Raw genomic sequence first — 17,257 nt, 5'->3', positions numbered from 1 at the left:
AGCAGTCCCACAAAGTCCAAAAGAGAGTCCCGTCAGCAGCAGTCCCACAAAGTCCAGAAGAGAGTTTGCGCTCAGCCAGCGGCTTTTATAGCTCTCTGGCTCAGTCCGACCAATGAGAGTCATACTTTTATGAAAACAATCTTTTAAAAAAAACCGGTTTTGTTTGTCACAGTTGGTTCGTTACAAAGTTTATGTTAGTAACATTTCAGCTTTAAAAAGTTGATCATGTTAACTATTTCTGTAAAATGACTATCTGCTTTACAGGGCAAATCAAAATTTGCACACTTTTCGTATGCTTTACTCTTTCATAAATTAAACATTCAGACGTTCTTTTTTTCAGTGTCACAGTGGTCAAAGTTACATCTTAATACACCAGGTACATAACTATTAGGACAGTCCATCTGTGAGCAACCATAATAGATTTAAGAAGTGGTTGCATCCCTAAATCACTGAAAACAATGTTTCTTTTGGAGGTTTAAGCTGGATATTGTGAAGAAACTTCTTTGCCAAAAGGCTTGTGGAGCGTTGGAATAGGCTGCTCAGGGAGGTGGTGGAGTCACCATTCCTAGACATACTTAAAAGACATGTAGATGAGGTGCTTATGGGCATGGTGTAGTGATGGACTTGGTAGTGTTTGGTTAGTGGTTGGATTTGATGATCTTAAAGGTTTTTTCCAACCCAAACAATTCAATGATTCTATGATTTGTCTCAGAATCAGGACCTGTGTGCTGATGTCTCCTGTATTACTTATGCCTGTCCCTTGGCAGGATCCTAGAAACCTCACAGAAATACCACTGGCACTGCTGTTCAAAGAAAGGAAGAAACTCTTAACTAGCTGAAGTAACGGTGCATTGGATAGACAGACTAATTATCCAGGCTAACCTGATCAAGGCATTAGTGTTGATAGCTCTCTCCTATGGGAAGTACAAACAGGATTTATTATGACAGAAGTGAGAGAGTTTCTGTTTGTGTCAGATGAAGTCTGCTGGCAAGCTGCCCTTTAGTGTTCTGAGGTAGTCTGTAACCTCTGAACTGGTACCCCTCCTCCTTGTAGCACTCTGTGCACCCCTGGAATGGGACACAGCAGAACCTCAGTCTTTCATATCAGTTAAGGTCTAAATTGTCTTCTGACAGTAGGTTGTAAAAGTTTGTGTATTTCAGTGACTCAGGTAAATGATTCTGTGGGCAGAAAATGATGCAGTTAAGTCGGTGATAGTGTAACAAATGTGGGCATGCACAAAGGTTGGAATTGCAGTATTTACATCATAAATCATGGTGCACTCATAAGTCAGATCCAAATGTCTGCTGCTGACACATACTGCTAATGCTCTTTAAATGTTACTCTCTCTGAAATACAATGCTTACCTTCATACTGTTGTATTCAAGTCATGTTCCTTTCTATTTCTTGATCATTCTGTGCAGAAGACTGTCACTCCATCATTCTCTCTGTTCTTTGTTGTAATTAGATCCATGTCATCTTTTTCTTAATTATTATTATTGTTAATGATAAAATGTTGCCAATGAAATACTAGTTGCATTTGTAAGTACACTGAAATCTAAACCATTGAAATGGAGTTGGAATGAGTTTTGGAAATTGAATTTTTTTCCTGCTGGCTTGCTTTGATGTAGTTGGGAATAAGAAAATATGTAGGTTTTTATTTCTCTCTCCTGTTGTTGCTGTTGTCCTTTAGCACAAGGGAACATGAGCAATTTAGAAGTTAATACTTCTCTTTGGAAAATGATCTTAAAGCAGAGAATTTACAGAGAATGAGTTCCAAACTTAATAGCACCAGGCTAGTGTAATTACATGGCACAGTGACTAAAATGAGATTACACAAAATATTAATAATGTAAACTGTACAAAGTGCTATGAAAGCATCTCTTAGAATAGGTAATTCTCTTACAGGCTTAAATGTATGCACTTAATTTTGAAGTTTTGGGGTTTTTTTTGGAAATTATATTTGAGTTTGCTTTGTTTCACTTATAGGTCCAAACAGTGGAAGGAGAGATGGAAGATTTTCAGAGGCAGCTTTCAACTCACCACAAGGGATTGCTATTAAAAATAATATTATTTATGTAGCTGATACAGAAAATCACCAGATTAGAAAGGTAAGTTTTCCATAAAGAAATTCAATATTTAATCCTTTACCTTACTCTAATTGCACAGTTGAAAATTCATATTAAATTAAGTACCCTCCTAAAATCCTCAACATCAGGAAGGAAGTTTGGCCCAATATCTCACTAAAAATGTTGTTCATTTGTTTGTTCATTTGTTTTAAAGGGCTGCATATACTTTTGTGCTTCCTTTCAAATGAAGATGATAATGAGCTACTCATTCTAGTGTAAATGTTTTTTTTTTTATTTGGTTGTGGTTTTTTTTTTCCTCCTAATGACTCTTACTTTCCTGTTACAAGAAGCACCTATTCTTAGTACTGGAAGCAAAATTTGGTTTCGTTTCACTTCCAGTACTATCAGATTGTTATCTAAAACTACTGTACTGCTGTGGTTCAGTGAATATCTAAACTTGTTGGCTGTTTGGGTCTCTAAAGTACAGGTAACTGCTTTAATATCAGAAAATTGTCTGCAGGTGTTTTTTTTTTTTTATCAAATGCTTGCAAAGTTTTAGCATGTAGGAATGTTACTCTATATGTATTGTCTTTGAATCTTACATTTGATTAGGTCAAATTTAGAATGATCAGAAGGTAAGTTTGTTACAGCAGTATATTAGCCTATTACAAGTATTTTATGCATCTCAGAAGGTCTTGTACTTGGATCCTCAGCAGTGTGTCTGCCTCAACATGAGAGTTGCACAGCCTTACTCCATCTGGGGAGCCTCTGTATTGTTCAGGTGCCTTTGTACTGTTCAATAGGTTCATTCTGTGTTCCACTTCAAAGCACGAGTCCACAAACTCCCTGCGTTGTATTCATTGTAGTTGGCGACCAGGTTTTAATCTGGAAAGGACCAAGGCCCCCTGTTGTTACTAAAAATGAGTAGTTTGCTCCAGGGTCCTCCTCTTACTAATATTCATCACTGTAACCTGGTGACCACAGGAAATTGTTGCAGGTAGCAAAGGCAGCACAGGAACATGCGAAGAGATGGATCATACTGTGTAAGCATTTTCATGATAATTAGCTGTTCCCTTTCATTTAGATGTGTCATGAGGGTATCCAAAATTAATGTAACAGCTACAGGACGTACAGGCCATGAGCCTTGCAAAAAAGTGCATTTACTGCTACAAAAGTGAGAAGATTCTGTATGTGAGAGACTCCCTGCAAGATCATTATGATAAAAATGCATGAGAGGTATTGGAAGTCACTTAGAAAATTAACAAAAGGGTTAGGAAAAATACAGGTATTTAGGCTGCAACAATCAAATCAAAACATTTTTTTTTTTCTCAAGGGCATGAAATGAACTGCAAAAATAACTTGCTTTGTACAGATTATTTTATATGGAGATAGAAGATAATATTACAGAATCAGAATTTTTGTGATATTCCTACAGAAGTTTAAAGTAAAACATCCACATCTTTGAGTATTTCTCCAGAAAATTTTGATGTTTTCTTCTACAATTGCTGAGCAAACCTTGACAGAGCAGTGTGGAAGAGAATTCCAGACACATGGTTTTCCTGCTGCCTCTTGCTTTCCCCTTCCCCATCAGCAAGCACTGTAGTAAAATTAGTTGTTTTCCTACATAAATACCTGAAATTTGTTAGGATTTTTATTTGTCAGAAAAACCTCTGGTTTTGACATATAGCTCAAATTATCTCTAACTTCAGTCAAGTTAACGTTGTACATTCGGTGTATATAATTTTGCTTCTTATAGATTGACCTGGACTTGGAGATAGTGACCACTGTAGCAGGCATTGGGATACAAGGTGTTGATAGAGAAGGTGGAGCACAAGGAGAAGAACAGCCAATCAGCTCTCCATGGGATGTGGCCTTCGGAAATTCAAGTATTGTATCAGTTGAGCTCTTAACATCTCGTGTTTACACGTGCATGACTGTTTGCTAAATGTTTTCCTGTTTTGGTAACAGTCCAAGATACGAAAAAGTAAAGATAAATTACTTTACAACTGAGTGTAAAAAACAGTGGTTTCTTCTTCAAGTGGCAACTGCAGTTCTGCTTTGAATGCTGAAAGAAAGTCAGCTGTTACATGATAGGAGAAAAATTCTTTTGTAGCCTGTTACATAGTTACTGGGTCCAAATCCAGAAGGAAATGGTGATTGCTTTTGTTAGGTTGGTGCTTTGTGTCAGGATCACTTAAGAAGCAGCTACGTTTGACAGGAAGTGAGCATTGTCTAGAAGTTCCTTTCCTCGACTCTACTCACATGCGTGACCACTTAGGAATGTTTGAGTTTAGGAAATAAAATGAATGTTACTTGGGGACTTGTGTTCCTGTTTAGGTGATATGAAGTCATTAGACTCAAGACTGTAATAGAATCAAGTCAGACAGGAGGGGAATACCTCAGAAGAAAACTTGCAAGCTTCAGGCAGTAAAAACTAAGTCTTTGCAAAATAATCAGCTCTGAGGATTTAAGTAGCTTTCTTTCTTTTCCACTTAACACACCTGAGCCTGACATCACGTAACTGCCATGTTCTCAACTGTCACTGTGAGCTGATACTCTTATTTTCTCATCTTTCCATTTCAATAGAATTGAGAAGTTGCAGATGCCAGTTTCCTAACAATGATGGAACAAGGCTTTAATGTGGCGTAAAACCCCCAGATAACTGTTTCAGGCATAAAAATTGACTTCCAGTGTTGAGATTTCTTGGATCTGCAGATGATTGGAGTGGTGAAGTAGCATGGTAGTCTAGTGTGTTTAAATTAGAAGTGCTTTGCAAGGTGAGTAAATTAGAACATTTTACTGGCCAGGAAGCATTTGTTATAATCTGAGTTCAGTTACAAGGGAGGAAAACACACTCAAAACTTTACATCTGAGGGAACATGAAGCTAGTTTCATAAATGGTGATTGTGTAGAAGTCTTATGATACAAATACACTGTCAGGATGGACAGTTTACCACCAGCCTGCACTACTTATGTTAGCATAAATTTTTAGATTTAACACTTGTAGTAACAGGTCTTCTACAAAAAAAAGCACTTTCTTCAAAGCCTTTGCCCATGACCTTTACAATCTGTGATAAGCATATGGAATCCTACTTGTAAGAGGAAGGAGTATCTGAAGGAGAATCTCACCAGATGTGGGTTGCCATGAATGGAGGCTTGAGCTTTGCTGCATTTTATCCAATCTGATTGTCCTTTTGTGAACCAGTAGGCTGTTGTGTGACTAGATGGTATAGTTTCCAAGGTGTCTTGAACCAGAAAGCTGATCTCTGTGGTTTGTTACTGCAGAGCTGTTTCACAGATCAGCAAAGGAGGAGACTAATAACTCAGTAGTGCTTCACAAACTTAAACTGGTTAACAGAACTATTCAAAATATCCTATAATTTTATGTTTCATTTTTCATGATGCTTTCTTCTGCATCTGCCAGTAGTTCAATATCTGTTGATAATTTTTATTTCTGAGAGCTCTGCTTGTTAAATGTTAATTGATATGATTTTTATCAACATGAACAGAGTAATCACTGAATTAGTCACCTGTAGAGGATTAGTCATCTGCACTGTTCAGTGTTGACTGCTGAATTTTTATGAGTATTTATATAAAAATCAAACCTTCTGAATGCACTCTGTTCAGGCCAGAACAATTTTTTTTTCATATTCAATTAGAACCTACCAGTCAGTTGTCTATTTAGATCTCAACAAAATGTAACATAATCTTCAGTTAAGAGGAGATTAAGTCAATTTAAATTCTTTCTTTGAGTGGAGAATAGGCCAAATAGATAAAATAGGGAAGGGTTGTGCTTTTGGTTTCTTTTTAAGATTTTTTTTTTTAATGTGGTTTTGTGTGAGTAAAGTGGGCTAGGAAAAATATAAATTACTGTAATAACTATATAAAATTCTTCAGAAAACTATAACTGGAGAGAATCATCAGAATGGAGGGTTATGTTGAGTGGAACACTGACGTGAGGCTGTCGTGGAGCACCAGGAGCCAGGACTGGGTGTTGTAGTCTGCAGTGCCTTTGTCTTACAGCAGTAGACACTTTCATGATCTGCAGTGACTTCTTTGTTTTCAGACATCAGAATAGTTTATCAACTGCAGCAGAGTTTATGAAAGTTCTTACCTTATTGTTGCAAGCTGCTTGAGCAATTTGGGGTCTCCTGTCACTATCCAGTGTGTCATAGGGTGCATTTGTTATTCAGTAAATGGAGCACAGTTTTGTAGGAAGAGAAAAAAATTTTTCTCTATCATTTATATTTCTTCAAATTACTCCTATGTAAAGTTTGGAGTGTGTATTGATCAATTGAAAGACTTAATTGTTTTCCTTTTAAAATTTTTATGTGTAGTTTGTTGTGAAATTAAAAATATTAAGAAAAAAAAGTTTGAGGGTACAGATAAAATACTCAGAATAGGTACTACTATGTAACATGCTTTTAACCATCCTTGTAGTATTTCTGTGAGGTAATAGGATTTTATTTCCCCGTTTTATACAGATCCTGAAGTCTGAGGCAAAGAGGTTAAGTGACTGTGAAATATCATTAAAAGACAGTTGGCACCAATGTGTCTCTTTAAGGTTAGGGGAGTTAACGGTGAGAAAACACATGCCAGGGTTCAGGCAGACAGGATTCTTCCCTGTCATCTTTTATTTCTGTAGTTGCAGCCACAGAGGCTGCGTTTTACCTTTGCCCTCTAAAATTCTTGAATGAACTCCATGAATTAAAATCTGTCTTTGTTGGAGTTTGTGCTGAAATTTTCATTGACATAGATTGTGGAGGGTAATACAGGGGGAGGGCCAGCAGCTTAAAACCACATTATTGAATTACTGTGTGCATTTTTAGCTTTCTGCTGTTGTCCCTGTCTATTTTTATTCAGTGGGTGTTGAAAGCAAGTGATACTTAAATGCACAGTTGATCTGAGCATGAAATGTACTTGATAGCTGCATTCTTGCTGGAAGGAACGGGACAATGACCTGTGCTTGGTGACATAACTGTGTGCTTCACATTCCAAAATCTGATCTTAAATTGCATGATTGTAGTCTATTTATAGAAACTCCCAAGTACAGTACTGACCATGCTTCCAGCAAACCAGTTGGAAACTTTTGTCAGTTTAGGTTTTACATAGATATTATTTAAATGGAAGTACAGTACCTTGTTATACTGGTACACTTTTTGTAGCCCTTAAAAGACAGTAGTGTCTTAAGATGTTTTTTTTTTTTTTCTAGAAAAACTTTTGTAGAAAACTTTTTTTCTCTATTTTGTGCTAGTGGATTATTTAGTACCGCTGCAGGTTTCCTTGATGAGAGGGTAGGTATGTTAACTAAGGAGGAAAATTCTGGAAGCATTTTGTTTCTTGAAGGGTTATGGTGTTCGCATGATGCAACACTATGTGAAAGAATGCCAGGTAGCACAGGAAAAAAAAGAGGAAATTAATTTTTTCAACTCTAAAAAGGATACTGTTTACTTTTAACAGTCCAGGCTTAAGATGCTAAGACATTCCTTTGGGGCTTTGCTATCTCTGTCTCACTCAAGAACAACGATTCTCTAGTTGCTCTGTCAAGTCATATTTGGGTTGAATTTGGTAAACTTCCACTGACATAAGTGAAGGTGAGACTTGCATTCCTGTGTGCACATAGGCAGCAGAGAACAGAGGGCGTGTTGTGGAGCCCGTTTTGCCTCATGTTTTTGCAGAGGATGAGTGTACCAACAGTCTTCTTCCGTGCTATTTTTTTTTTTAAAGACAAAATTAGTAGACAAGAATAACATTTTTGAACTTCAGTCTATTTAGAAAATGCCAGCGGTGCCAGCCACAAAATGTAGCTTTGATTCCCAGGCTTTTGATTCCCAGACTGGAAGTAAGCATGCAGTCCTCAGACAGGGAAGCTGGAAGTGTGGGTAGTTCTGGGAATGGAATCTCTTCAGACAGGTACTGCTGTTGGCTGGTACAAAATAAAGTCTTTTCTGTGCATTCAGATTGGCTCACAGTGAATGGTCAGCAGTATCCCTGAACTGCTAAAGTTGTGTGTGTGTACAAACAGGACTGTGAATTCTTAAAACACAGATAAATAGAGGCAGATTCTGAAACTGAATCATCATATAAAAAGTGAAGCATCATATAACGTGCCTTCAGAGCTCTAGTTCATTATTAGTGAATCTTTATAACCTATCACATTTGCAAGCCATACTTTGCCATGCTTTGATACAGGCAGCACTGAAGATAAGAAAGCACATACCCTAATATGGAGAAACTACACTGGATTTCTAAAACAGCTCAAGATAGGTTGGAATGTGGTGCTTAATTGAATAAATGTAAAAGAATTGCTTTTTTCTTCTATCTTGTTGTAGAATAAATTCTTTAAAAATAAATTCTTTCCATTCAAGGATGATAAGGAGTTATGCTAATTATGACATTACCATCATTTTAGCATACTGGTTCTCCCTGGCCTTCTTCTCATGCAAGAGCAGCAGAAGGATGACAATGGTGACATGTCTTCAAACTGTTCTATCCTGAAAAGAAGAGGGTTTTCTGTCATTCATTTCAGAACAGAAAACATTGAACTGTGGTGTCAAGACCACTGAGTGATAAAATACTGTAGCAGCACAACTCATTTTCTTGTTTGGTATAAACTTTTTAATTAAAGTTCTGACAATTCACATTGTCATTTCACAAGAAGTTCCACAATTCAGCATTGTGCTGTTTCCATCCTTGCACCCATTCTCTTTCTTCTAATTGCCATCCATTAGAAAATACTTAAGTTGCATAAAATTTTATGGTGGTTATGCAGCTCTTACTTATTTTTCCTGTCCTGTTCTCTAGCTGAAGAAGGAATATTCTCTCTGTTGACCTTACATATTCAGTAAAATATGAAATTAATATTGATACTTATTTCCTGTGTCTCATATTTGAGAAGCCTTTCAGTGTGCAGAATTAGAGTAAGAAATCACAACATAGTTCTCAGCATGGAGTTTTCAGTGTGTGGAATTAGAGTACTAGATAGATGAATGGCAAAGATTTCTCTGAAGTGCTCAGTTAAATCTTACTCTTTCATTTCACTGGTAAATGAAGTGAATATTAAATAATTAATAAGGCACTTTTGGAGATCTTTCAGAATGAACTGGAGAGCATAGCAAGATAAAAAGCTCACTTCCTGAATGGACCCCGTGATTTTAGCATTATTCATTCTGGGGTGTATAGTAGTATCTGAAAAGTGCAAGATACACATCATGGAAAGATAAAATCCAGAACCTGAGCAAGTACTACATAGGAAGTAGTGGACTGATTCCCTGGGCCATTTTCTCCATTTCAGTCTATTAGAAACAAGCTCTACTCAAAGGTGACTCTGGGGTGGGGCAGTGTTTGTTGGGGTGGTTTTGGCCTTGCCAGTACGTCGGTAATATCTGTGGTGACTCATAAAATGAGTCTTTCCAGCTCATTTTGCAAACCTTTCTGCTCAACCAAAAAAGATTTAGGTGCTTTGCAAGTTTGACTTTTATTCTTGGAGCTCCAGTTCGCATGAAAAGATGCGAAGGTGCAGGAGAGAGTCAGCAGATTGCCTTTGATCACATTCGTGGAAACTTGTGGCTTGATCTAAGAAATAGAAAAGTCTGAAGACAAACTGTGTTACAATGGTAACAGTACTAATCTGAAGAAGGCTCACAGTATGAGGAAATTGATTGTGGAGGCAGAAGGATGCTTTTTCCCCCTTCTTGCAGTGTGTAATGTAGGAAAAGCTTAAGAATAGAAGAAAACCAGCAGGATCTCAGTTGGGGGAATGGTGCTAATTTCATTTTAGAAAGATTGATTTAGACAAACTTCTCAGGTTTAAAATGCTTGCAAGCATTTTACATTTAATTGCTTTTATTCTGAGACTCCAAAATATTGGGGGAGTAATATCCATTAGATTATTTACAGTAACAGCTATGAGGTGTATAATGTTTTATAAGTTTATATGAGTAAAATGTTTCTGTGAGTAATATGAAGGTAGTTTCCTGTTGAGTGGCTAATAGTTATTCCCGTTTGTGATATGTTCATTTAGAAAAACATTTTAATATTTTCTCTGACTAGGTGGGACAGTTGTACTCAATGTGCATAGACTAGTATGATGTTAGAAAGAGAAGCATCCCCATTTGAATTCAGTTTCTAAATATCAACTTTCTGTTCCTTATGATTTTCAGAAAAGACTAAGTTAAGTGAATTTCTTTTGATTTTGGGTGGTTGCAGTGTTTTTGGTTTTATAATGGTCTTTAACAACACAACTTGTGTTTATGCATTCTTTCTTATGCTGTAATGGGATGTGTTTAAAGCAACAGAGCATTTACATGGTCTTAGCTTTCCATTTCTGTCATTTTATTTGCAAAGTGTTATTTGGGCAAGCTTTGTGTAATTTGTAGATTTGCATTGGTGAACTGTAGTTTTATTCGTTGGGTCAAAAAAACAGATGCTTGATACACACTTGAGCACTTCTTGATCAGGTCACTGTTCAGCAACTCTTTGTCTTGCCTTTGTGATGCCACATGGACTTGTGCTTAGGGAGAGTGACTTGGAAACTGGATTGTTAGTGCAGGAGGAAATTAGTAATTGGCCATGTCACATCTAATGTTTGAATAAACAGCAGTTGTTGCTCTCCAGAGTGTAAATCTACATGACACACAAGCATCAGTTACCCTTATCTTAATAACTTTATAATGTATAATGGTACTGCTGTGGTTATTTCTTTCAAAACCTGTGAACAACTGCCAGTAGTTTTTTGCTATATCTGATTTTGTCACTAGCATAGTAAAAAACAAAACAAACCAAACAAAAAAAAAAAAAAAAAAAAAAAAACAACAAACACCCAACAAATCAGATATCCCCTACTGCCCCAAAAACACACTTAGCAAACATACATACATATTTGTCGGCTGTTACAAATCCAAAAATAACAGTTGAAGCATGGACCCGATAGCAAAATGTTGCAAAGAGTAAATCCCTTTTGAAGTACTGCCCTTATCAGGCAGGGATATTAAAACACAGTTTTTATATCCTTTGGAAGAGTCAGAGGAAAAATAGCAAAGTTTTCATAGATGAAAGACATTCTCTCTCCTTCTCTTGTTCCGTTTTTTGGTTGGGCTTTTTTTGTCTTCCCCATGGCAGAAGGTGAGCTGCAGTATGGGGACAGCAGGGTCAGTTTGTTAATTTGTTCTAGGAAACGTTCCCAAAGAGGGCTTTTTTCATTGGTTTTCATACATCCATTTTTAATAGTTTCAGGGACCCAGGAAGATGATGTTTTATGGATAGCAATGGCAGGCACTCACCAGATTTGGGCACTGATGTTGGAAGGTGGAAAACTACCAAAGGGAAGGTAAGCAACTGTAGTGAGAGATGTGAAATTGCTGTTTGTCGTAAACAGCTTTCAAACCCCAAAGAGAGAGATAATCTGATTAACATTAAAAAAAAAATAATTCTTGTCTGTCCTTAGCTTGAAGCTTGCTGCTTCTGTTCAGACTTAAAAGGCTTGTGTCCTTTACAGTCTGCCTGCTTTTTCCCACATCTGTTTAGATGAAATGAAAGGTGCTACTTTTGCTATAAAACTATGGCTATGACTTGCTAAGGTACCTTCGTGTAATCGAATGTGACTTTTCATTGCGTTTGCTGAATTATCCCGTGATGAGTGATATACTAGGGCGAAAGAAAAGTTACCACAAAGGCACCGAGGAATTTGGTTGGCTTTAGAGCTCCCAGGCGCGTGTCCCGCAGCGTCGGTCGGTGCCCGGTGTCTGAGCTGGGGTGCTGTTCTCCTGCAGCCAGCTGCGGAGGGGAGCCTGCCTTCGGTTCGCGGGCAGCGGGAGCGAGGAGAACCGGAACAACGCCTACCCGCACAAGGCCGGCTTCGCGCAGCCCTCGGGGCTGGCGCCCGCCCCCGAGGAGCCCTGGAGCTGCCTCTTCGTGGCGGACAGCGAGAGCAGCACCCTGCGCTCCGTCTCGCTCAAGGACGGCGCCGTGAAGCACCTCGTAGGAGGAGAGAGAGACCCTTTGGTAATCACTTCAAACTTCCCCACACTGCCCTACTAATATTCCTCGAGCCTGACCCGGAGGAACCGCTTTTGGGGTGAGAGGGTAAATCGGTTTCCGTGGCCATCGGTTTCTTAACTTCACTGCTTGGAATGCAAATGTCTGCTGGTTGTGACACTCAGCTCGTAGCGCGGGTTGTTGCTCCTCAGATAACAAATTATTTCACTTGTTTTTAAAATAGCCAACTTGATTCAGCATTGTGTGGTCATTAAAGCCAGCTGGACTCATGTTGATAACTTGAATGTGATAGTGAGAGTTTCCATTGCTAGCATCCACACCTCCCAGTCTTCAGTATCCTTGCTTTGAAGTTGCCTTGATTTTTATTTTTTTCAAGTCAGTGAATTTCCATTTAAGTACAATCATTTAAATTCATGTCAACTTTGAATAATCAAAAGTATTGAGCTAATAAAATACCTTTTCAGAATTTGTTTGCCTTTGGTGATGTGGATGGAGTGGGCATAAATGCAAAGCTGCAGCATCCCTTAGGAGTAACATGGGACAAGAAAAGAAAACTGCTCTATGTGGCAGATTCCTATAATCATAAGGTAAGTGTATAGCAGCTTGTTATACACAGGCTTTGCAATTTTTACTACTAGGACGGATTGTTTTAGAAACGTACAGATTGTGCTTGGTTCTGCTCAGCTGAGGAAACAAATGATATGAGGTCCTTTCTGGGTACCTTTTCTTTCCTTTACTTATGGGTCGTTGTCTTTACCACTGTTTTTCTGTCATATGCTGCTGTGTTGATGTGGTGGTCCCTTGGGGAAGGTGAGTGGAAAGTACCAAGTTACAGTTCAGACTGAGGACTCTTTCGTTACATCTTCCTGAAGATATTGAACTAGAGGAAAGAGCGAGGAGTACTTAGTCAGGAATACTGCGGGTTGGATAAAACTAGGAGGACTCACTTTTCTCTTAAAAAAGCTGCCCAGATTTTAAGAAGTAGTATTGTGGGTTGCCTCCATGGAACTCTTGAGATGAGATTGTTTTGCATGATAGTTCTTATGTTTGCATGATAGTTCTTATGCTGTATAAGCTTTCACGTTTAGGAAGTAACTGTACGTTGATTAAATGCATTAAAAGAAAAGTAATTTGGTTTAATTTGAAGAATAAAGTATGTAACACTAAGTGCTTATTGAAATTTATCTGGCAAATAAAGTTTTGTTTCGGGTATTGTGTAAAACATTATAAACTCTTTTGTTATTACTTTAAGAAAAAAATCCCTCATCTATTTTTTAGGAAAAAAAATAATATAGAAGTTAGCCTCCCAGATTTGTTTTGCTCTTCCTCTTTTTGCAAATGTTTCCAGAAGGACAAGCACTAGAAAAACAAGCCATTCAGCATACTTTTATACACAGGGGGTAGGTGCCTTCAAAATCATGAAAAGAAATGCTGAATGAATAAGAAAGGAAGAAATAAATTCCAGCAGGGAATAAGGGGGGGGAGGGGAGATGGAGCATGTCATTTGCTAAAGTATGATAACTTAGTTTCTAGGACGTGCACTTAAGGTACTTAAAGTTACTGCTGGCTCCTGAAAATGTGGGGCATAACAGGGAACTTTTAAATCCTGGTGTGTATTTTTCAGAGAAGTGTTTTGTGTCTTTGTCTTAGATTAAGGTTGTGGATCCCAAGATGAAGAACTGTACTACCCTGGCAGGTACAGGAGAAGCAAGCAATGTTATTGGTTCCAGCTTTACTGAGTCAACTTTTAATGAACCAGGAGGTTTGTGTGTTGAAGAAAGCGGCCGCTTCATGTATGTTGCAGACACAAATAATCATCAGATTAAAGTGCTGGATTTGGAAACAAAAATTCTTTCCATGGCAAGTAATACTTATTAAACAGACTGATAGTTGTGTTTTGTGATGTAAGTTACTGTTACAGACTTTGGCAAGGGGTATAAAAAACATATAGCTAATAAACTTTTTGGGGACAGTAGCTGTATTCACAGAATGATTTGTGGTGATCTGGCCAATAAGCATTGCCTGTTAGCACAGTTGTTGAAAGCCTTGGTCTTTGGAAAGGCAGCTTTTGCATGAGAACAGAAAGTGATGATCCTCTAGAATGGAATAATACAGAAACATGAGTTTTAAAAAAATACAGCCTAGTTTTTCAGTGCGAAAAGTGTTTCATGAGGACTTGGTAACCAGTGGAAGTTGAAATTTATTACAAAGTCCTGTTATTAAGCTGTGAAAGATTTTGGGAGTTTGTTGACTTAAAACAGGATACATAGGCTTCCAAACTATCAAATCAAAACCACTGTCAAAATTGAGCACTGCTGTGTTTGCTTATAAACATGAAGGCAAAGCAAACTTGTGCTCCTGTCCATTTTACAATGACACTATGTCTTTATGTTTTCATACAGATATGTACCTTCACATATAAGACATAGTGATCCAACTATCATCTCTTATGTTTTTTTGCTTTTAGGAGTACACAATATGTATTTAAATGTTTGTAACATATATGTTGATTACTTTTCTGGGTAATTATCCTTTACTGTGCATTCTTCATCATTAAAGTCTTGGATTTTTTTACTGAAGCATGCAGTTCACCACCAGATTAGAAGAAAATACCTATACATTCTATTGAAAGTAAAATTATAATGCAGCTGTTTAAAATTCAAAAAGAAAGGTTGCTCTAAAGTAGTTGTGGATTTTAATAGTAAATACATTTTTTAACTTGACTAGTCAATTTTATCTTTTTAATTTGAAAAAATCATTTTGTCCTTGCCTTTTTCTTTGCCAGTGTAGTGTTGTTGCACTCAGTCAGGAAGTTTTAGCCCAACAGCCATACTATTACATGTTAGTTTTCTTAGTCTGTGTCAGCTTTGAAACTGTGATTGTATTTTGAAGGCCTGTTTGCTTTCTTTCAGTACAAATAAAATTAATTTTGTTTGATTTCTGCTGATAGTTGCCTATCCTGAATCCAGAAGTATGCGATGTTCCAGATAACCTGCCTGCACAAAAGGATACAAGAACAAACCTTCCAAAACTGCCTAAATCTGCACCAAATATTCAACTTCCTTCACTGACTGTAGCTCCAGGCCAGACAATTCAGTTTCTTTTGAAGTTGACTCTTCCTCCAGATTCAAAACTGAATGAAGAAGCACCCAATTCCTGGTTTATCACAGCAGAAGGTAAAGTGCCTGTGTTGTTCTATTGGTTGAACAGGAGTATGTAAGATGCAGAGTAGGTTATGTCATGACATGCCTGCAGTACAAGAGATCTCGGTGTGATGAATCGAAATGTCCCTCCCAGTCCTGTGTTTCCATTTGACCTTATGATGTGATACATGTTATTTAGAGTTGATACATTTAACAGCTGGAGCACCAAAATTAAAAAACAAACAGGTGGTAGGCTGCTTTTTGCTTGAATACGTGTTGTGTTTGTGTTTAAAAACACATGTTTTTAAACTCCCTTGGAACAAGTTGCTAGAGAGGGCCTGCAGAGGTCCTGATCCCCCTTAGCTGCTTGCCCTCTCCACTCAGTCTCTATGAACAACTTATCCTAGCCCTACTATCTGTTTCTGGGAGAAAGATCACCATGAAACTGAGGCATATTCCTGAAAGAGGTTCTCTTTTTCTTTTGTCTTTTCCAGAAAGTGTTTGAGGTACATTTATACATAACAACCTACTTTGTTATAATTCATATTTGCAGAGTTCTGCTTCTACAAGCAATCAATAAATACTGTATGGACACTGCAGTTTGTTTATATACCTTATGATTTAAAGTTTGTGCTTTTGAAGTACAAGTAGACTATTTCCAGGAGAGCTGGCACGCTTTTTGGCCTACAGAGTCTGCAAATATTGTTGAAGGAAAGATATATGTGATAGCTTCAAGTTAGTAAAACTGGAGAATGTAAGCAACCAAAACTCAGCAAGTTATTTCAAGTCCATAAATTCTGGAGCCAACTTTTAAGTATTTTCTGAAAAACACCAGAAAGAGGATTTCATCCATCTCGCAGTAAAAGACCAAGTACAATGCAGTGAGCTGGGTACATGTATTGTACAGTTCATTTTTCAGTTCACGTACTCTTCAAATAAATGTGAAACTCAGGTTATGTTGTAACAGCCTGAACATTGCTAAATTGCAGCAACCCACTTGTAAAACCAACACTTGTGTTTGAGAATGCCATAATTTACCTGCAGTTCTATGCATTTATGGCAGATGCCTTACCTGGAGTATTAGACCTCTGATACAAATGTATAGCAGCCCATTAATTTAAGGAGTTTTGCTTGCATATCTCAGAATAAATTTTAGTATCCTCTTAAGACTGTGTAGGACAAATTGCAGATCCATTGCACTTAAATAAGATACACTATATATATACCTGTAGTTTTGAAGCAGAGCTGTGGATCTCTCCATCTGCAAATGACTGCTAAAGAAGCATTCACAAATTACTTTTCCCCTTTTTTTTTTTTTTTTGTTTATGACTGAAAAATTAGGAAGGAGATTTCCCTGTATGTTGCATATGGAAAGAAAGCCCATGTTGTCCTATAGGTGAAATTAGTGTTTTCTGTAGGTTTCAGATATGGTGCTAAGTATCCCAGTGATAAGACTTGTTCTTCTTTTACAGATAATACCTGGTTGCTTCAAGGACAGTGTCTGTCTGGAGAAATAAAGGATCTTTCCTGTCAAACTGTCGTTCCCTTTCAGTTGCCCAAGAGCTGCTTGTCAGCTGAAGCTATCCTGGCTATCAGAGCGTGCCTTTACTACTGCAGCAAAGGTAGCAGTGCCTGTGTGATGGGAGGAGTCTCATTCCATCAGCCTTTACAGATCAGCACAAACCAAGGCAGCTTCACTCAGGTTGAACTGATACATGCATTTTTAACCAACTAACCCAAAGCCAGCTGATTTCATACTTCGGTTTTATTCTCCAGCATTTCTGTAGGAGAAAATACAAGTAGATAACTTTCTCTGTTTTTCATTTTCCTGGAGCAGCCAACAAATAATATACTTGGTAAAATGAAGTAGCATTCCCTGCAGCTTAATGTGAAAATTTATCATCACAACCTCATTTCTTTTCATTACAGTAGCAGCAATAACATTGTAATACTCTAGACTCTGGTTGCCAAGTGTGAATATATTGGATGTATGCCATTCTAAGCAATGAGCAACAGTTTTTAGAGTCCTTTTGTAAGACCTGGTGTTACTT

The 17,257-nt window shown here is 37.7% G+C and overlaps 1 protein-coding gene across 1 annotated transcript in view; it reads left to right on the top strand.

Annotated features, from left to right (window-relative positions):
- The window catches only part of NHLRC2 (NHL repeat containing 2), a gene marked incomplete at its 5' end in the record, with an annotated part of 24,283 nt that extends 7,342 nt beyond the window's left edge, over positions 1-16,941 (top strand). Inside the window, 8 exons of the mRNA XM_008938561.1 lie at positions 1,988-2,109; positions 3,824-3,953; positions 11,296-11,395; positions 11,838-12,069; positions 12,528-12,650; positions 13,714-13,923; positions 15,014-15,239; positions 16,679-16,941. Coding sequence (XP_008936809.1) covers positions 1,988-2,109; positions 3,824-3,953; positions 11,296-11,395; positions 11,838-12,069; positions 12,528-12,650; positions 13,714-13,923; positions 15,014-15,239; positions 16,679-16,941 — 1,406 coding nt within the window. The remainder of the gene's footprint in view (positions 1-1,987; positions 2,110-3,823; positions 3,954-11,295; positions 11,396-11,837; positions 12,070-12,527; positions 12,651-13,713; positions 13,924-15,013; positions 15,240-16,678) is intronic.
- Positions 16,942-17,257: the final 316 nt, after the last annotated feature.

The sequence above is a fragment of the Merops nubicus genome, unplaced genomic scaffold (genome assembly GCF_000691845.1).
Source record: "Merops nubicus isolate BGI_N331 unplaced genomic scaffold, ASM69184v1 scaffold46524, whole genome shotgun sequence".
Lineage (NCBI taxonomy): Eukaryota > Metazoa > Chordata > Aves > Coraciiformes > Meropidae > Merops > Merops nubicus.
The sequence above is the reverse complement of the archived record's forward strand: the minus strand, read 5'-3'. Positions and strand labels throughout refer to the sequence as shown.